Source organism: Equus asinus, chromosome 2 (assembly GCF_041296235.1).
Source record: "Equus asinus isolate D_3611 breed Donkey chromosome 2, EquAss-T2T_v2, whole genome shotgun sequence".
Classification (NCBI taxonomy): domain Eukaryota; kingdom Metazoa; phylum Chordata; class Mammalia; order Perissodactyla; family Equidae; genus Equus; species Equus asinus.
This window is the reverse complement of record NC_091791.1, coordinates 23,679,824-23,701,451: the sequence shown is the minus strand read 5'-3', so window position 1 is coordinate 23,701,451 and position 21,628 is coordinate 23,679,824. Positions and strand designations below refer to the sequence as shown.

Here is a 21,628-nt window from a genome sequence, read left to right as displayed (position 1 = left end):
TCTACACATAAAATGTTTGCTTAATCATACAACTGGGTCAAGCATTTTGGTTTTCATAGAAAAGCAGCCCTACAGTTTCATTATATCCTTATATTATAGAATTTGCATCAAAAGTTGAAAACAAAGCACAGACATTGAATGAGATTATCCAGCTATAGGTATAAGTATGGCTGATGATACAGATACAGAGGCAGAAGCAGAGATGTGTGTGTATAAATAAATGTCCTTCATAAACACACACACACACACACAAACACACACACTAATTTGCCAATGTCGATGATAAAGAGAACCCCGAGTGTTTACGTTTCTTTAGATAGAGATTTCTGTGAATATACTTTTACATGATTTTAAACACGACAACCACCACTCTACCTGTTGATTAACAATGATTTCTGTGAATATACTTTTACATGATTTTAACCACGAGAACCACCACTCTACCTGTTGACTAACAATGTTCATCTCACTCCAAAAAATGTTTCCTCACATTTTTTTTCAATTAACTCCTAAGAAATGATTACGCTTTGGGGGTTCTGAAAATTCTACCTCTCAAAATGAGTCCTGATCATAACCTCTCAAGCCCTACAGAGAGTCAGTGGATGGACCATCAAGTTCTAAGCTCATGGAGGGTCAGGACTATTACTGGTTTTGACCATGAATAAATAAATCTCTAGTGCCTCGCATATGCCTGACATATATTAGGCATCTGACAAATAATGGTTGAAGACATGAATAACTTGAGGTTCCTTGAAGAAGAAAAGCCATAGTGTTCCAAATGCAGTAGAATATAATGGCTAAGAGCTGAGCTTTTTAGACCACAACTGTCTGGGTTTGAATCTCAGTTCTACATTCTGCTGTCCCTGTGACCTTGGATGAGTTTCTTAACCTCCCATTTTTCAGTTCCTTATTTCTAAAATGAGAATAATGAGAGTACCTACTTTCTATAGCCGCTGATGTGTTTATTACCAAGAATAGTACCTGGCACATTGTAAACACCCAAAAAGTGCTGGTTATTATATTAACTATCACTGATCCCTCAATAAATAGCAGTCCTTACTCACCTTTAACTGAAAGCCTAGGATGTCCAAACTCACTTGGAAAAGCCAGCAACTGTCGAGTTACCTTTTCAGGTAAACGTGCCTGAAAGAACATGTAGTTTTAACCCATTATTCTTTTCTCATTGCCATGGTGCTCTCAGTTCAGTCAATTATCACAAATGCAATTTTCTCTCTCGCAATGCAAGAGTCCTCACAGTTTCTCAAATGTTCTGGCCCTGCTTGGACTTTTGCATCATCGGGGCTGGTTCTCAATCCAGCTCCTTAAAATGAAGTTATTTTCTCCCTCAGCCCTGAGGCAATGCTAGCCCCTACCAGCCATCAGTGCATCCTGGCAGCTGGAACATCAGACTTCATTAAGACACATCCCTACCCTTACTGCTATAAGGAAGCTGTGACTTCAATGCAGTTGGATTTATTTGGTTTGAATCTATGCTTCCACTCTCTGTCTCTCCCTCCCTCTCTCTCTCTGTCTCTTTCTCTCTCTGTGTCTCTGTCTCTGTCTCTGTCTCTCTCTCTGTTGAACTTTAGGCCATTTTTCCAGAACAATATGGATGAGGAACTCCAGATAATTCATACTTCATGAATCAGGACAGTGAAAAATATCCAGGCAGCCTATCATTATGGGGTCTCCATGCTGACCATTTCCCTTCCTTAGCAAGAAAGGCCAATAAGAGGATCCTATACTGCTTTAGTATTCTGATTTTTTAAAATATGCTCAGCATCTCCTATGTGCCAAATACTTGTATTTAAAAATGAATGAGGAGCCATCCCATTGGCATAGCAGTTAGGTTCACATACTCCACTTCAGCGGCCCAGGGTTTGCTGGTTCAGATCCCAGGCATGGACCTGCCACCACTTATCAAGCCATGCTGTGGCAGGCGTCCCACATGTGAAATAGAGGAAGATAGGCACAGATGTTGGCTCAGGGCCAATCTTCCTCAGCAAAGAAGAGGAGGATTGGCAATGGATGTTAGCTCAGGGCTAATCTTCCTCATTAAAAAAAAATTACCTATATTAAAAAAAAATGAATGAAATAGAGCCTTGCCCTCAAGGAGCTCACTATTAATTGGAATACAAACCTGATGATGCTCAGTGCTTAGAGAGAGGCATAAAGAGAGTGACCTGGCACATAGGATAAGATTTCTTCTCCTAAGATTCAGGTATCTCTTCTTCTTGGAAGTCTTGGAGAAATTCTCAGAAAGGAGGTGCTATCCAAGTGAGGACTTAAAGAATGAAATGGATTTAACTGGGCAGAGACATGGCTGATTAAGTTTCTAAGCAGAGGAAGTAGTATAAGCAAAGGGACAGGAACAGAGAATGAAAGGCCCATGTGTGACTAGGAATTTGCAATGGCTAGGAGTATGTATGCCCTTGAGGTAAGAAAACCAAGGTCAAAGGACCACCCTCAAATTAGCATGCAGATGACAACTGCGGCATCTTCCTGTGCCTCACTGCTTACATTCTCTCCAATCTCCTAAATCAGGGGGTGGTGAACTTTTCCTGTAAAGGACTAGAGGATAAATATTTTAAATTTGGGGGCTGGCCCGGTGGCATAGCAGTTAAGTTTGCATGTTGCACTTCGGTCGCGCAGGATTCGCCAGTTAGGATCCTGGGCGTAGACCTGCACACCAGTTTGGCAAGCCATGCTGTGGCAGGCATCCCGCATATAAAAAACAGAAGAAGATGGGCACAGATGTTAGCTCAGGGCCAATCTTCCTTGAAAAAAAAGAAAGAAAGATAAATATTTCAGAGTTTATAATCTATACAGTCTCTGTCACAACCACTCATTTTTGTCATTGTAGTACAAAAGGAGCCACAGAAGATACGTAAACAAATGAGTGTGGCTGTGTTTCAATAAAAGTTTATTATCAATCATTTTCATGTGTCACAACATACCACTCTTCTTTTTATTTTTCTCAGCCACTAAAAAGTGGTAAAAACCATTCTTAGCTTGAAGGATATGCAAAAACAGGTGGTAGGCCAGATTTGGCCCACGCGCCATAGTTTGCCTACCCCCGCCCTAAGTAAACTGCCTCAAAGCCCACCTGCAAGAGAAAGATAAATTAATGTCTTTCCCTGCAATGGGAAATGTAATGTTACTTCTTTACAGATATTTTCAAGATCTACATTTAGGTTGAGTGAGAGATACCAGGGTATTTTTAAAGTTGGTAAGCTTTTAAGGCAAATATTATTTTCTCCTTGTCTTTTTCCTAAGATTTTAATCTAAGTTAAGTGAATACCAAAGGGAATCTCATATAGGAAATAACCCAGGGCTTAGGTGACTGGAAGAGAGCTCTTCTCAGTCCATTCAGGCTGCTATAAATAAAATACCACAGACTGGGTGGCTTATAAACTACACACATTTATTTCTCACAGTTCTGGAGTCTAGGAAGTCTCAGATCAGCACCCAGTCAGACTCAGTGTCTGGCCAGGGCCCACTTCCTGGTTCACAGACAGTGCTTCTCACTGTGTCCTCACATGGTGGAAGGGGGATGGGAGTCTCTTAGGCTGCTTTTATAAGGGCACTAACCCCACTCATGAGGACTCCATCCTCATGCCCTAAACACCTCCCAAAGGCCCAGCCTCCTAATGCCATCACTGTGGGGGTTAGGTTTCAATATATGAATTGTAGGGGTTGCGGGGGACACAAACATTCAGACCACAGCAAAGCTCATCTTGGTCTTTACTGGCATTCATTTATATGTCAGGGCATATTTATTTTCAGCTGAAAAGTTCATTCTCAAGTCATTTCTATTACAAAATGACAAAATTCCTGAGTCGTCTAATCTACAGCAGTGCATCACTTAACAATGGAACACATTCTGAGAAACCACGCCATGAGATGATTTCGTCATTTGTGAACATCATGGAGTGCACTTATACAAACCTAGATTGTATAGTCTACTACACAACAAGGCTGTATGATTCTAATCTTCTGAGACCACCATCATATATGTGCTCTGTCGTTGACAGAAACATTGTTACGTGGTACATGACTGTACCATAGTAGCACAAAATGCTACGTGAAATTTCCTAAGTCATGGTACCTCGAAGCCAGATCTAGACCTTGTAACATCATCTCAAACCATAGTCTGTGTGAGTCACATGCATGTAAAGGGTGGAACTCAATAGCCACAGAAGTGTCTCTTCAACCACTCATGGGCTCGTCAGCCAATTCTGAGAGCACATGCTCCCTCTGTCTCTAACCATGCCTTTCCTCACCTACTACCCTCATTGTTTTTTCTTTTAATCCAGAAGGCAGACAAGAGGGAGGAAAAGAGGCCAACCAACTGAAAGCTAAAGGTGTTCTTTGGAAATTTTCTACACATTTAATATATGTACACTCTGACTCCTGTTTGCAAAGCATAACTACTTAAGCATGGATAACAGTGATGAGGAACACTCTATTGCATTCTCTTACTGCCTTCAACAATCATACTGCAGTCCTAAGTGGCGACCATCCAACTCAGCCTAACGTACTCAGTTCCCCACAGCGATTTGGGAAGCATGTCCAAGAAAATGACATAAACATCCACCTTTAACTCTTTAAAATCAAAAAAATCAAATATCCAAGGAAAAATCCCATCACTCCTTAATCAAATTTTACTGTGAATAGAGAAGATAGCAATACTTTAAAATTGTTTTGTGCATCTGTGCACATGGGTGTATGTTTGTGTGAACACACACAGGGGTGTAAAGATTCAAGGGAACAATTTATCCCTTTGGGAAAATCAGATTCCTTTGGCCAATTTGAAGCCAAGTACTTAATAGGATATTTTAAACTGGGGAGTATAATCCGATAATGTAAACACACTGTGAGCCTTGGTTTCAAATATGTTGGTCACAGAGATAATGAAGAAAGACAGTCCCAGTCACAGCTTTATTGACTGTGCTAACAACCTAGAATGAATCCAAGACCTGAGATTAGGGGAGTTTAACATGGGCAGGAGTGGCCCTGCCTCCTGGCCAGCCCTATTCTGTCTGCCAAATTCCTAATTTTATATAAAGTCCCAGCTTAACTGTCACTTCCCTTTAAAGCCTTGCCTCCTGCTCTCAAGCAAAATTAGTTGTCCCTCACTCATCTTTGCTCCAGTAGCACTTTGCACAAAACTCTATTACAGCTATTACGCACTTACCACACTAAATTGCAATTTATCTGTTGATGTGTCTGTCTATTTCCACTCGAATATGCACCCTCAAGGGTAAAGATCAGGTCTTATTCATCTTTGCATTCTCAGCGCTCAGCATAGTGCTGACACAACAGCCACTTAAAAGATGTTTTAGTATTTTTATTATTAAAGTAATGCACGTCCATGTTAAAAATTCAAAACAGCGCAGACTAGTATAAAAAGAAAGGTTAACAGTTGCCTTTCCACCATCTAGACCATCAGTCCCATTTCGCAAAGGAAATCACTCAAGAGATTCTTAAAAATGCGTAAATACTACACGCACCCCTCCACCCCACTCCCAGCCACCAACATATATGGTTCTCAAAGCTGTCATACATGCAACACTGGCTGCCTCTGCCAGCAGCATGACCTGGCTGGGTGCAAACCGCCCCACCCTGCCCCAGAGAAAAAGGCAGAGAAGTGCTGTCACTATAGTAGGAAGGGTACCGAAAGATTAGGAATCAGTTTTACTCTGCACTTTTTATGAGTTGATAACAAGTTCTTTCCACTCACTGACACTTCTCCTCTCGTTTTCATCTTTCACTTTCTTTCTGTGATTTATGTCACATCTTCATGGTGCTGTTACAACTCTTTCTTTGTCTCTCAATCTGCCTTTCTCTGTTCACGGTCTCTCTGTCTCTTTGTCTCTCATCTTCTCTTTATCCCCCTCTTTCTTTTTTTTTTAAAAGATTTTATTTTTTCCTTTTTCTCCCCAAAGCCCCCCGGTACATAGTTGTGTATTCTTCGTTGTGGGTTCCTCTAGTTGTGGCATGTGGGACGCTGCCTCAGCGTGGTCTGACGAGCAGTGCCATGTCCACGCCCAGGATTCGAACCGACGAAACACTGGGCCGCCTGCAGCGGAGCACGCGAACCCAACCACTCGGCCACGGGGCCAGCCCCTATCCCCCTCTTTCTTAATCCACCTCTGCTGTCTCTGTCTCACTCTGTCTCTCTCTGCCTCTGTCATGCTCTCATATTCTCTCTCCTTCTCCCTCTTATTCTTTCTTTCTCTCCATCTCTGCTTCCACTGTCTCTCTGCCTCTTGCTCCTGGTTTCTTTCTCTCTCCTCGTTCTGGAGATCCTTTTCACTCAGCTCTCACAATCAGTAAACACCCTCACCATGGCCCCACAACACTATCTAGTATTTTACTTTCAAGAGTGGAGAGTTAAAGGTTGTACATCAGTGCTTAAGTTGCTGTGAATGTACGGAGAAGCACAAGGATGCACACATCTATTATGTATGCACTCAAATGTACATATATGATGTAGAGAAGGATACCAAGATCAAGACACAGACTGAGATTTAAACTGAAATACATGCTCTTTTCCTGGGGACTGGAGGCTACTAGAATTTCCGGGAGGTTTAGTCAGGTTGGTGAAATTACCTCCAGCTCTCTCTCTCGCATCAGCACAGGGGATGATTAACGAAAGGCCTGGTGGCCCCTGCTGCTGCACACCCTGAAGAGAGAGACACAGAGTGATCTTGCTGCTTTGCAAAAACCCTGGGCACGAGCTCTCTCCCAACAAAAGTGATTGGAAGCAAATCAGGCAACTTGAACATGGGCTCTTTGTCTACTTCAGTTGCCTGGAATTCAGTTCTAATGAGGCCAAGTTCACAAACTTGCTTGCTCTCTCTTGTTTTGTTTGTTTGTTTTTCATTTTTCAGATAGCTTTTGAAAAGAACTCAAACAATGCGTGTTTATCGAGAAACAACAGCAAAAACTACAAACAAAAAATATCACCTGTAATCCCAACATTCATCATAATCATAGGCAAACATTTTGAATCGTACCCTTCTTGTATTTTTTTTTACGAAAGTGGAATTTTATAGTACACAATAAATTTTTTCTGAAATATTGAGCTCCTACTATTTCTAGGTATATTTTTAGGGACTTGGGATATATAAGGGAAGAACATAGGCAAAAACAACCCTGACTTCATGGGGCTTGCAATTGTACTATTTTTTAGTGTGTTTTTTCTCCCTTTCTGGTATTTTGTGGAAGGTTTCCCAACTCAATATGCTATACATATTTACTTAAGCAATCTTTTAATGGATGAATATTCTACAACACTCATGGGCAAGGTCAAGGGTTGTTCGTCCTATGTGAAAAGCCAGTTTTCCCCATGGAAATAGCAAATAAAATAGCAAATATTTAGTAAGCACTTGTGATACTGTGATTTATAATAAGAAAGATATATTTGGTCTTTGTCCCCATTTCTGCCACAGAGCTCCTAAAACCCTTGGAATTTCCTGTAAAGAGAGTGATAAAGGTGTCCTTTGTTATGTTAATGAGGTGACTTTTAGACAACTAAGGATGGGGCTGGTTGCCAGAAGAACCAGTCATGTGATTAGAGGGTTGGAATTTCCAGTGCCACCCCCCTGGACCTCCAGGGAGGGGAGAGGGGCTGGAGGTTAAATTGATTGTCAATGGCCAATGATTCAATACATCATGCCAATGTAATGAAGCCTCCATAAGAAACCCAAAGGACAGGATTTGGAGGGCTTCAGGGTTGGTAAACACATGAAGATTTGGAAGAAGAGCACACACGCCCAGCTCCAAGAGGGCATAGAAGCTCCTCTCTGCCTCTTCCTCATACCTTGCCCTGGATATCTTTTCCATTTGGCTGTTCCTGATATACCCTTTTATAATAAACCAATAATCTAGTAAGTAAAATGTTTCTCTGAGTTCTGTGGACCTCTCTAGCAAATTAATTGAGCCCAAAGAGTGGGCTGGGGAACCTCCTCTCTATAGCAAGCGAGTCAGAGGCACAGGTGACAACCTGGGCTTAAAACTGGCGTCTGAACTCAGTCCCAGTTTGTGGGACTGAGCTCTTAACCTGTGGAGTCAGGTAGACAGTGTCAGAATTGAGTTGAATTGTAGCACAACCCGCTGGTGTCTGAGAATTGCTTGCTGGTGTGGGGAAACTGCCTCAGTACCCCTCCCCACCCGCACACACAACAGAAACTGGGTCCAGAACCGTATTACAAGTATTATATGCAAAAGCTAAAGATGTTGAGAGGAATGCCAGAAAGAGTAAGACAGGGTTCTGACTCTCATTATAAGAAAATGGAACTGGAGTAAAAGAACATAAATGCAGAAACAGAAGCAATATCATGAGCAATGTATTACAAATATCTTTTAGTAGGCCATGCTTGAACATTATTAGTACCAGTACTAATACTAACAAAATAATGGTGATAATAACAATAATAATAATAGCTAACCCTCATTGATTGCTTAGTATATGCCAGGTCTCACTTTAAGCATTGTTATATCTATTGTCTCCTTTAACCATCAATAAAGTATATAAAGGGGCAGGCCCCGTGGCCGAATGGTTAAGTTCGCGTGCTCTGCTGCAGGCAGCCCAGTGTTTCGTGGGTTCGAATCCTGGGCGCGGACATGGCACCCTTCATGGAGCCACACTGAGGTGGCATCCCACATGCCACAACTAGAGGGACCCACAACTAAGAATACACAACTATGAACCGGGGGGCTTTGCGGAGAAAAAGGAAAAAAATAAAATCTTTAAAAATAAGAAAGCATAAAAAGAGTATACCATTTTTATTTCCATTTTACAGATGAGGAAACAAAGGTACAAAGTTATAAAGTTAATTGCCCAAGTTCACATATCTAGTAAATTGTGGAATGGGAATTCAAACCAATCACTAAACATTATGTTATATTTAAAATAAGTGCTCTTTTAGCCAATTAAGACATGTCTTTCCCATGGTCATATGGACAGCCAGGAAGGATAATTGTCTAGAATACATTCAGTGATAGAAATATCACCATCTTGCAGGAAGGCATAATCTTCTTCTGCCCAGGGGAATGTGTGCTGTCCCATGTAATCATCTCTCACTCTCCCACAGAGCCTTCCACAGGTTTTCACCACTGGGGTCAAAGTTTCTATTGAGAAGCTGATAAAAGCTGTGTGCTTCAGCTCTCCATGGGAAAAAACAAAATATATTGACACAAGATTGTGTAGATAATGGAAGGGGCTCGTGGATCCCAAATTCACACACGAATCTTAAGGAAATGATATTCAAACTTTTGTGTTCCTAACAATCTCCTAGAGAGTTTAGAAAACATAAAGATTCCTAGTCCCCATCAGCAGATTCAAAAGAAGGTCCCATGAGGACAAACTCTGAGAAACACTGCCCCAGGTGCCCAAGGAGAAAGCCCATGGCTGCCCAGGTAAACATTCTTCCATCAATTCAGCAAAATGCAAGTTATGGTAAAGAGGGCTGCAAATAGGTTTCTAAGCAGGGTGATAACCATGTCTAAAATAGCCTTTTCTCCCCTTTAAGGATTCTAATCAAGAGTGTGTGTGGGAAATGCTGCCATAAGGGGAAGACCTTTTACTTTTAACTCCCCACACACATACACAGGCCCTGGAGCAGAAGGATGGATGGCCCACTATTTTGTATCTCAATAAACCCTGCCACTCTGGTTAGGAGAAGATGACTAGAGGCCTCAATCCATTAGCTGCAGGGCACAACATGATTAGTTGGTTGTCTGATAACATGATTCTTATTAGCACTTTCTTTAAAAAGTGTACAAGTTGTTCTACACTGTCACTCTAGGGTCATTAGCCAGCAGAGAGAAACCAACCAGCATACCCCACGCTTCTTGCGGGGATAACAAGACCAAGACGACACACATTAATAACCCCAGGTGAGCCACTCATGGGGAGGGACGGACATTAGGGCTCTGATCAAGATGCGTCTTGGAGCAGCTTATTACCAAGTAAGGTGTATCAGGTGAGTTACCGGAGATCATTGCGATGTGAAAGGGAAAGCCCTACAATGGGATGCTCACGCCAAGAGTTCCCCTGCCAGCCCTCTGCACTGACCTGTGGTGTTCTCTCTAAAGAAAGTCAGAAATAAACCCTCACCAAGGGACAATGCTATCAAAAAGAAAAAGCTTTGGAGGCAGAAAGGGCAAAAATCATATTCCAGCTCTGCCACCTTCTACCTGGGTGACCTTAGGCAAGTTCGTTAAGCTTTGACTTTCACAGTTTTAGAATGAGGATAATGATACCTAGTTCGTAAGGCTGGTGTGAGGATGAAGTGAATAATGTGGTGATGCTCTAGAATGTACTTCCAGGGAAGCTGTTTACTAAATTTGTGGTTATTTCTGTTATTATTGTTAAGAGGGACTTCTGTTATAATCAACATATCTTATCTTGCTACAGAGAGCTGTCCCTAGTCTTCAGCAAACTTTCCTTCCCCATGCCCAGCCCCAACCCTACTCCCAAAAGTCAGAAGAAGTAGAAAAGTCAATAGCTGGTAATTCAATTATAATCTTGAGCAAATAAAACCCATTGGTATCAAACGGGACCCCTTCAGTTTGACTACAGTGGCTCCCAAACACTGACACTCTAGTTCCCTCGACTGAGACCATACTTAATATTATTTTCAACTAGATTTCATCTGTTAACAGTGAAAGAGCAGAAGGGGTGGCTATCTCCCTTTTCTCCCTCAACTCCCTGCCACCATAAACCCAGTCATAAGTAATCTTATCTCCGAAGTCCATTAGCAGGGGAACACATACAGTGGCTAGTTTGTTGCTGGAGACCTCCCTTGCAGAAAGTCCCACCATTTCTCTTTAAGGTCCCTTTTTAAAGGTTTAACCAATGCCAAGAGCATGACTTTTGATGAGGCCACTTGCTCCAAAGCCCAGAACAGATGCCTTGAATAGCTGAGCCTAGAACTCAGGAGCTCCAGGGCCAATATCCATACTTTTTCCCCAAATGGCAAACATTATGGACACAGGTGCACAGGCTTCAGGCAAACCATGAGGCTAGGATGCAGCTGTTCTAACTCTTGCCTGTGGAAAGCCAGCAGTGGGCTAACCCAAGAATCAGTTGTACACTGTGACAAAACGTCTTTGACCCTCTTCTTCCACTAATTGACCTGCTTAACTCTAATCAATGCCTTGGTTTCCCTATTTGAAAAACGTAGATGATATTTGTCTTTCCTGTCTCAGGACTGTTGGGAGAATTAAACTGAAGTAATGTTCCAGTCTTTGAAAACTGAAGCATTTTACAAAGGAAAAGGGGCTATAACCAATCTAACGTGGTATAACAACATTCAGGAGTGCTATAGAAATAGACACAATATCTTTTACACACGTGTAAAATTTCATGTGGGATTCCCTACAGAGCACTCACGTTCTTTTTTTCCCTACTTACAGTTTAGAATAGGCTCTGTTCTTTCCATATAAACCTTACACACTAAGATTCTACTTTTGTTTCCCGCCAACTGTTTGACTATTCCATCCATCCCATCTGAGAAGACAGCACGCTCCTCAAGAGTAACCATTACGCCTCCACAGAGCCTGCTCCACCTCACACTGACCACCATCCCCTCTTCTCTGCTGTCCCCTTCGGCCACTGCAGCACACTGCTTGGCTATTTTCCCCTCTAGGACACACAGACACATTCTCCTCCCTTTCTAGCCAGAGATATAGGGCAGTAATTGAGACATACACAAAGACAAGACAAATATTTTACATAGGTTTAGTGACTTAACATAAGCTGGCAGGGAGCCAAATTAATTTACCCACCAGGCAGCCTGGCCAGTGATATTTCTAACCAAGAACTTTAACAAAAGAAAATCCTTTTGAGAAAACTGTGTGTTGAAAATGTTAAGGTAAAAACGAAACAATGATGACTCCAGCTGGGATTTAATGTGCAAATAAGGCCAGCCATGCCTTTAAGTGACCTACAGGTTTTTATTTTCTTTGGGGGCATGGAACATACCCAAACTCATTAGAAGATGGATGTGTATATTTTTTGCTTAAATATCATATTTTAAAAACTATTTGTAAGATTAAAACTTTAGTTAAACATAGTTTACATTTGATGTAGGCTAATTTCCTGGATATAGACAGGAATTTTTACATCTCTCGACCTTTATTCACACCACTCATTCATCTTAAAATATCCTTGTAATAATCTCCATCTCTTGATTAAAATTTTCTCTCCATTTCAAGGTTCAGCTGAAGCACTTTCTCTGCAATAAAGCTTAAAGACCTTCCCAGCCAGATGTCCATCCCTCCTCTGAAATCCTACAGCATGACATGCCCTCATAGGACACATCTCCCACTGCCTCTTCAGATGATTCTATGGGTACAAGGCTGAAAGCACTCTGAGGGCCAGTATTACTTCTTTTCATCTTTGTGCATCGTTCCACATATAATCCCGTTATCAGTGCCTGACAAATAGTAGGACTCAGTACATATTTGTGGAATTAAAAGTAAACATGCTTTATATAAGATTCTTAGCATAATGCTGCCACATGGCAATTTCTCCTTAAATGTGAGCATTTATTATTCTCTTAAATAAATTAGATAATTCCATCAGCTTTTGTGCCCTAGTCTATGAGTTTCTGGGGTCTCTCTTTAAAAGGATCCGGATGCAGTTCCCAGAGTCAAGATTCACGTTAATTTACTCTAGAAAATCTCACTAAATATTTTAAGAGATCTTTACTTTCCAATTTCATACTAAGCAATCTTTTGCCCAAAGAAACGAAATTCTCTAACATGAAGATGTGATATAATAAACCTAATAGACTATTTTTGCTGCAAATCCACACTGAAAAGAATGCCTGCTTGGATCACAAATGTCTTGATTTCCTAGATATGAATAGAAATAAAAACATGAACCATGGAAAAAGGAAGAATGTGAAATAAAAGGCTGTTCATTTACAGGTCAAAGGTATAGGTCACTGTGCCATTTCTGCATCTCCAACTCTCCCAGGGCATTTGATTTAAATGTAGTAGGTGCATAACACCTACAGGTTGAACAACCTATTAAATTAATTTCAGCCTGTAAGGGATTTCAATGGTGCTCTAGTCTATTAGTGTCATTTTGCAGACGACAAAAATTGAGGCCACAAAATTTTAACAGGCTATGACTACATATCTAATTTTTGTATTCAGCCAGGACTATAACCAAGGACTCTCAACCCAGCAGAAAATCATTTCTTCAACTACAATAAGAAGTAGCATTTATTAAGCACTTACTGTGTACCAGCCACTTCACATACATGACGTCAAATCTTCAGGGAAAAGCCTGCAAAAGATATACTCTCCCCATATTTTAGTTGAGGAAACTGAAGTTCAAAGACTTGAAGTGTTTGGCTCAAGGCAAAGTGCTGGTAAGCAGAACTAACATTCAAACTCAAACTTGTCTGCTTCCAAACCCACTGCCTTCCATGTCATACCACATTAACATCCATTAATAGCACAAAGCACTGATCAGAGAAGGAATTATGTGGGCTTGCTACAGAAAGCTAAATCTTTCACCATTTTGCTTAAAAAAAAAGGTAAAAAAAATATTTCAAAATGTATAGCCAATGAAGTGTTCATATCCAACCTCGCTATAAAAGCAGATTTGTAACTAACTTAGAAAAGGAATCTATGCCTGAAGAACACCAGATCCGAAAGCTGAATGATGGCAAGGTACCTCGTGCTCAATGAATCACCAGGTGCAGATTCCATGTCTCACAAAAGATGAAGAGGTGGGCAGATAAGAGAACAACAAATCACTCCTTAAGGGAAAGAGAACAACGTGACAGGCACATGTGACAGTCCTTGCTTTTCTACAAAGAGATGGAGCTTCCAGATAAGACTATGCCCTCCTCCATCATCATCTGAAATCCACCCAAGATAGGATTATTTATAGTACAGATTCCAAAAGTCTGAGTTTCTCTGGCCTACATTAAAGTGTCTAAGACAAGCGATTCTGTGGGATTTAGAGGGCAGATCCCCCAGTCTCTGCTTCACCACTCAACTGTTGCACCCTCTTGGCAAGTCATTTAGCTTTCCAAAGCCTCAATTTCCTTCTCTATGTAATGGGAATAATAACATCTACTGACAATATTTTTGTGAAAATTAAGTGAGATGGTGGCATCTACCAAAAAACCTGACCCAGGTTGGGACTCAGTTTATTCACTAAGGTTGGATGGTCCATGTCAAGTCACAGAACAGCTAAAGCAAAGAAGTATATGGAAATCAACCAGACCATCATGCTCTATGATAAATGCTGCAGTAAAGGTATCATAATGGCAAAATATGTCAAGCAAAAACCTCTGTTAGCAAATCTTATAATACTATTTCCAGTGAGAAAGGGACAAGGTGGTGAACTGAAATATTCAAATTGACTCCGGCATAGAAATATGAAAAAGAGATATTAACACTTGCCACCTACCTATTCCCTAACAAGGATTTTATAAGGTTTAATGAGTGTGGCACTTTGAAACTCCTTGGAAATAAGGAATAAACACATGTCCCATCACACACACACATATATAGACAAATATATATTTTTAACAAACTAAGGATTACTATATAAATTTAGATCAGGGCACAGCATGCCTCTGATGAGTAGGGTAGGAACAATATGTTCTTGCTTATGACACCAAGCTCATGACAAATGATTCATACCCAGCACCTTTCATGCCAAAAGATCCCCCCAGGTGTTCCACCAACTCTGGCAACAGTTTCCATCAAGCTAGACTGCAGGATGAAGCAATCACGTCACACCCATGGAGAAGGCAAAGCAGTCATGTCTTTACACAACTGCACAAGTCCAACGGCGGAGGGACAGGAAGGAGGAGGGAAGGGGGTGAGAGAAACATCAGAATTTCTCACAAGTTTGACAGGCAGCCTATAATTACCATACATTTACACTGTTAATGCAGGTGTTATTGGAATCAGGAGCCATACTTAGCAAAGGCTTTTTAGCTAAAGGTGAGACAAGTTCAGTTCCCTATTGTCTGTGGCCCTGAATGGGTTGAGGGAGGATTTATGGGGGATGAAATCAAAACGTGAAAAAAATGAGAGCCCCCAGTCCTGTCCTCAGGTGTGGGATAGCAGATCTCTCAGTCTGGGGGAAAGTGAAGTGCTGTGAGAGGAGAGTTCCACACAGGCGTATGGCCCTTTACAGTCACAATGCCCTCTATGTCTATCTGGCACACAATTCTCTGTAATGAATCCGACAGGCATTGCCCCCATTTCAGAGACGAGGAAATTCATACTCGGAGTGCAATTAACTTGCCAAGATCAAACCACAAATAAGCAGAACTAGAACTCAGATCTCCACTCTGCTTTTCATGTGACAAAGTTGCCCAGAAAAGTTTCTTTCTGCCTTCTTTCCCTTTAAAAAATATTTTAAACTTTGTCCCTCCTAGGAATCTGGGCCAGCTTTGTTTTGGAGGACCTGGATAAAGACTACTGCTTTCTCTCTACCATTGATACGTATATACTAAAAAAAACCCAATGTGTGTGTAGGCAGCAGGATGGCGGGCAGAGGCGTCCTTACAGAAGATGGGACTTCAGGGGATAGAAATCTCATTAGCAACATGATTTGAGTGCTCAAACCTTTAACATGCCTTGATTATTTCCTACATTATCTCAGACTCCCCTGCACGTCGCCTATGCAAGCGGTGACCCTAATAAGCCCTACTGGGTTTATAAGCAACATGCAGGAAAAAAAAAAAGGCTGGCAGTGTTTGGGGCCATATCTTAAATGAAGTTTCAAATTTGCCAAAAATGTACTCTCCTTTTCTCGCTCTTTCCAAGCTCTTTCAAGAGATGAACTAAAGTAGGGGTCTAATGGGTGAGTGATATTTTACAGCTTGAATTACGTTAAAAGCCAGAAATATTTTGAGTCCAAAGTCCTTTACTTTTTGATACAATAAGATCTAATATGTTTGATGTATTTGAAATCTCCCCTTAAAGCCAGAAGCTTCAAGTTAATCACTGAAAGCAGTGCAAAAGTTATGCAATCAGTTTAAGAAGATTCAAGTTCAAATTGCGGGATTAATTTTAGTGGTTATGATATAAAAGAGACGATAGTTAAGGTAAGGCGTGAGGACAGGAGTCTCCAGAACTTGAATAAAAAGAATTTCGACTTCAATTATTTGATTAAACCGCTCCTAAGAACCATATAAAACCACAGCCTCAGTCACGAAGGCTGAATTGTAGGAAAACTCCTGCCGATGTTCTCAAGACAGAGACATAATACAAAACACTACTTATTACGATTTGCCTTAACACAGTTTATAACTATGCACCCATGAAATGCATAATGACAGAGTATTATATTTAAATGTTCACGACTTTCATTAAAAAGCTGACAGCGAACACAACTCACTGAAGTGGCACTTGCCTTAGCAAGGTTTCTGGCAATTACATCACAACCGAAAACATTTTGAAAGGTACCAGGTTGTATAGACGGTGCATATTACCAATACTACAATCTTAATAACGTCAGAGAAGCTGAACTTCAATTTTTTTTTCATTTAACCCATCCTTGGTTTTTATGTTTTTCTTGACTGCTTCATGGAAGCCAGGAGAAGTTTCCACAGTTTTAAATAGCCTTCTGCTATCATCACCAAAGCTTGTTCTTTACTATTTCAGCTCATTGAAGTTTCCAGGTGCACTTTAAACTAGAATAGCTACCTAAGATTCCAGACATGCAGGCTTTTCCAAAAATCTAAAAGCTTTCCTGCCGTGGCCAAAGCTCACGGACTTGCACACACTCTCCCCAGCGTCAGCCTCCTGGAATCCAGCAATCCCTCTCGTCCCCTCAGAAAGGGAGAGCTAAGCCTTTATTTGTGCTCTTCACTAGAGGAGGTCAGGCAGTGGGGGAGAACAGGGAGTTGTTGTCACTGGGATATATCTGATCTTCCTGGGACGGATCATGCCAGAGAACAACCACTCATTCACAGGCTGGAAAGCCCCAGCTCTCAAAACACACTGGCTTGTGCCGTTAGAAGATGCTGGAGAGTTCCCGTCCTGAAACTTGCATCCACTTGGTCCCCAGAAACACAGAATACACTAAGGGCACCTTAGCCTCCACTGTGCATTGCATCTCTCTTCCCTTATGGGTAAGAGGAGGTTAGGAGCTCTGCATAAAAATAAAATTAAAAGCCTACAAATAAAGCCTTCTGGATTTTACTTGAGCTCATCCATTAAGTCTAGCAAGTAAAGGGAAAGTCACTTGAGAGAATGTCAGCCAGCCTGGAAATTTAACCCTTTCACCTCTGCATTCAGAATACTTTAACCCCCCTCTGCTTGCCTGGTCTTCAGATCCATACTACACCTAGGAGACCAAAGAAACAGGAAATAGAGATTCACCTGCCCCATTACAAGCTTTATTCGGGTTTGGAGAGGACTCTGATGGTGCTGGGGGCTGGGGGTGTTTGGTCATCTAATAGGTAACATTAACTTCTAGGGGAGGTGAGCAAGCAAGACTTTAGTTTGCAGCATCTTTCAAGTCCAGAAAGCCCATTTCCCCAAGTTCTCCCTCAGATCACAGAGCCCACTTTAACCCTTTCCATCTCTCATTCCTTTGCCCTCAGTCTCATTCTACTCACGCTGCTGTTGTGGCCAGACCAGTGGACCATGGCTTGGTTGTGTGCTGAGTCGCCTGTCAGCGCGAACGTGGTGCTGGTCAGTCTCAGCTCCTCCATCCGGAAGCGAGTTGCTTTGTCCGGATCCCGCTCCGGAGTCCCAGGCTCCTGCTGCCCTCCGTCCCTTAGCACTCCCCGGGGGCTTCTACTCGCGCCGTCTCCCCTTTGTGCCTTCTCCTGATCCGATCCACTCCGTCTCCTCCGGCCAGAGCGGGGAGCAACCACCATTGACCCCCCGGGGCCGGGGGCCCGCTCCAGGAACAGCGCTCGGTCTCCCGGGGCCACTGCGAACAGGGGGCGCCCAAGGAGGGGCAGGGGCGTGGCAGGAGCCCTGCCTCGCGCTCCCTGGTGAGGAAAGCCCCCTGGGGTCGGAGCCCAGCGCTGGTTCGGGCTGGGGTGCAGCGGGGGACAGCAAGAGCCGCCGCCGCAGGCGCCCGGGGCGCAGAAGACCAAGAGCCCTGCGCCGGCGAGGAGCGCGCTCAGCCCGGCTGGGGAGCCGCCGGCCGCGCCAACTTTTCCCATCGCAGGAGCGGAGAGGAGTGGAGAGAAGGTCCCGGAACGGAGGCGGCGGCGCGGGGCTCTCCGCTGGCCGGCTGTGGGGGCAGGCGCTCAGGACCCCAACTCCATCCAAGTTGGGCCGCGGCGGGGGCAGACGGAGACGGCGCGGGGCAGGTGGCTGCCGCTTGTCCAGGCTGGGCTGGTGCCGAGCGCCGGTTCGGACCGAGCGAGCCGCCGCCACGCGGGGGTGGAGCTGAACTGAAATCACGGGCGGAGCGGGCGCTGGCGCGCTGGCAGGCGACGCGGGAGGGAGGGCTGGCGCTGCCGGGGCTCCCGGCGCCGCGTCCCGCTCCGGAGCTGCGCTGCGAGCTGGTGGCTGCGGGCACCCGAGGCGCCGCCGACCCTCCCCTTGCGCTCGCCGGCGCTGCCTCCGCCCGCTGCTCGCCGCCTCCCGCTCTGCGCCCGCGCGGCCGCGGGTCTCCGAGATGAGCCCGCGCGCCCCTCCCGCGGGGGCGGCCAGCCCGGAGCTCGCGGAGTGGTCACTGTGTCGGGGATTTCCTATTCCTGTTTTATTGTTTCTATCAGTCTCTGTTGCTGTTTCTCTTTCCCTGGGTCTTTTCCAGTTTAGAAGGTAGGGATGGGTGAGCTCCTGCTCTTTCCCTTCTTAGTCTCGGTGAGTTGGCATCTGGATCTTACCTCGAGCAGAGTCTGAGTGTCCGGCCTGGGGGAGATCCCGAAAAGGCTGCAGCAGAGAATGATGTAATTAAATGATCGCGTGTGTGTGTGTGTGTGTGTGTGTGTGTGTGTGTGTGTGTAGTTTGGGGGGATTTTTCCATCAATTATCTGCTTAGACTCCTTTCCTGACCTCCTAAATCACCCACTTTGTCTGAATTCGATCTTCCTGAATTTTGTGGGCCTCTATCTTGGCTTCCTGAGAGACTACAAACTCTCTGAGGACAGGAAGACCAAATTGGGAGCATCCTGGAAGAAGCGACCAACTTATTTTGTTTGCCATTTTGTCCCCAGTGCTTGACATAGGGCCCTACCTGATAGGAAATCTGCCAGTCGTTAATTCCATAAATATTTATTGTGAGTCTATTCTGTATCCAAATGCAAATAAATACAGGAAAGGAGGCATGGTGCTGTATTTATTCCGTGTCATTTGTGCCCAGCCCAGAGCTACTAACACATGCCTTAAGACTCTTATTAGCCAACTTCAAGTCTATGCTGGGTGCTCTGCCACTAGTTTGCTGTGGGACCTCAGACAAGCGGCGATCTCTCAGCTTCCTACACTTTAAAATTAAGTGGTTGCATTAGATGACCTTTAAAATCCCTTCCAATCCCACAATTCTATAATTGTATGATTATAATGGCCGCCCAGCCCAGCTCCCCTGCTACTGTTCAAAAGTTCAGATGAAGATTTATAGTAGGTGAATGGGCTTTGAAAATTACAAAGAACTTCTCAAAACCGAAGCCTTTTTCAAATAGAAAGTTTGCTTCTAAGGGTTGAAATACCTTCAGATTTCTTTGTACTCTTCATGTGCTTAATAATACTGCCTTATCACCTGTTAACTGTTAAATTATTTAATGAATGTTTGCTGATTGAATAAATGAATGCCACAACACAATAGTACAATTTCCAGTTTCTAATTACATTTTTGTTCATTTCAACACTTGCAGAGGTAACCTCACTGAATACTCTGAATGCTGAGTTTGTGATGGAACCAACTTGAAAGTAACAGTGATGAGGATTACTCTTCAATTAATGACACCCCTTTTGATGCCTGTCCAAGAGGACTTTCTCTTAAATCAGTTCAACCCAGAGTTGTGTTACAAAACGTTAATTTAAATTGTTGTTCTTAAGACCAATCCAAGAAATGTGCAAATGCAAGGAGGGCAGGCTTCTCAGCCCTAAACTGAATAATTAAAAGGACAAAAGAGTGTCATGTTTGTCATTAAAGGAGACACAGACTGTTCTCCCAAAAGCACGTTTACTCCCCGGGCCTGAATCCTCCAGAGAAAGGAACACTGTCCGGCAGATTGTGGCTTCTGGGTGGAAGAGAGGAGAGCCAGGGGTCCTCGCTCTTCCCAGAATTACAAATGTCCTTTGTCACAGCCCAGGGCACCTGTTTTCCTCTCCTCAGCAAGGTTTTGAGCTTTGTAGGTTCATTTGCTTAATGCCTTCTTTCTATGCCCTGCTCACCTCCTTTCCAGTCTGAATAAGTGTGCGAGAATTCTCCAAGAGAGGAAAACCCATATAAAAAAGTCAGAACCCATATAAATTCCTATCCAGATCTAGGACTGGAAAAGGCAGAATGGAAAAGAAGAAATTAATGGATTCAAATTTTCTCGTCTTAGTCTATTATTGCCCTACCAAAATTTAGATTGTTTTGGTTTCAAAATGAAGCTCTTCCTGAAGAACTGGTACAAGTAGAACTGATTTTTCCTCCCCAAAGAGTTTACCACTCCCATCTTTTAAAACACACCTGTTACAATGATCTCTTTAAAGTGAAAGCATTTGCAGGCTATTTGCCAAGAATTCGTAAAGGGCAGGCACTTTTCTAATGCCTGATTTTCGTTATTCATTTGAGAAAAAAATTACACAGATGGAGATGAAATTAGCTCCAAGTATTGTTGTTGTTTTTATAAATTCATTTTTTTTCTTATGGCTCTGATCCCCATTGAATTTTGTCAACCAGCAGAAAGGGAAAGTACCAGTAATTCCCTAAACCATGCTCCTGTTCCAGAAGACTTCAAGAAATAAGCTAATCAGAGGGGAAATCGGGCTAGACTATTTCAAGGTGTTCTTAATCCAACAACCCACTAAGCAACCCAATAGGTTCTATTAATGTAGTGCATTAATTAGGAACATAGTTGATATCAAAGGCCAGTAGAGAGATCTATAATCCAATAAGGAGACATTTTGTTATGTATATGAAAAATATGTCACCTCCCCGTCTAAGTTACCATCACTTCTCACCTAGACTAGCACAACAGCCTCCTTCCCGCGCTCCCTACTCCACATTGCTCTGCTCCATCCTTTCTTTAGAATAGTCATCTCCAAACTGGGGTACAAGTACCCAAAGGGTACCACAAGATGATTCATTTGTGTGCAGGAAGAGAACAATAGCCTTGTTAACATTTAATTACTGATCAACACATATATGTTATATATATTATTATATAATATATATATAATAATATATATATATGTCTTGTCAGATGCCTTGCCCTACACAGCAGCAAAAGTGGTCTTTCAAAAGCATAAAAAATATCATTCCTTGCCACTGTTTAAAATCTTTCGCTGAGTTACTATTGTAAACAGGAGAAAATCCACACTCCTCACCGTGGCCAAACAAGCCTGCATGAGCTGGGCCCTGCTCGGTCCTCAATCGCATTTGGCAGCAGTCTCTGTCCTCTCCCATATATTCCAGCCACTCTAGGCAATCCCTTCCTCCGATGTGCCAAGTTTTTTT

General features: G+C 42.9%; 1 protein-coding gene across 6 annotated transcripts in view; it reads right to left on the bottom strand.

Annotated features, from left to right (window-relative positions):
- Positions 1 to 18,595, bottom strand: part of SORCS1 (sortilin related VPS10 domain containing receptor 1) — a 475,161-nt gene extending 456,566 nt beyond the window's left edge. For 4 of the 6 annotated variants that reach the window (XM_044751161.2, XM_014844800.3, XM_044751174.2 and 1 more), the window contains exon 1: positions 17,619 to 18,316. In XM_044751161.2, coding sequence (XP_044607096.2) covers positions 17,619 to 18,176 — 558 coding nt within the window. In that variant the 5' untranslated portion in view covers positions 18,177 to 18,316. Of the gene's footprint in view, positions 1 to 17,618 lie in introns of all 6 variants that reach the window. The other 2 variants (XM_014844792.3, XM_044751163.2) reach the window with 2 other exon arrangements.
- Between the last annotated feature and the right edge of the window lie 3,033 nt (positions 18,596 to 21,628).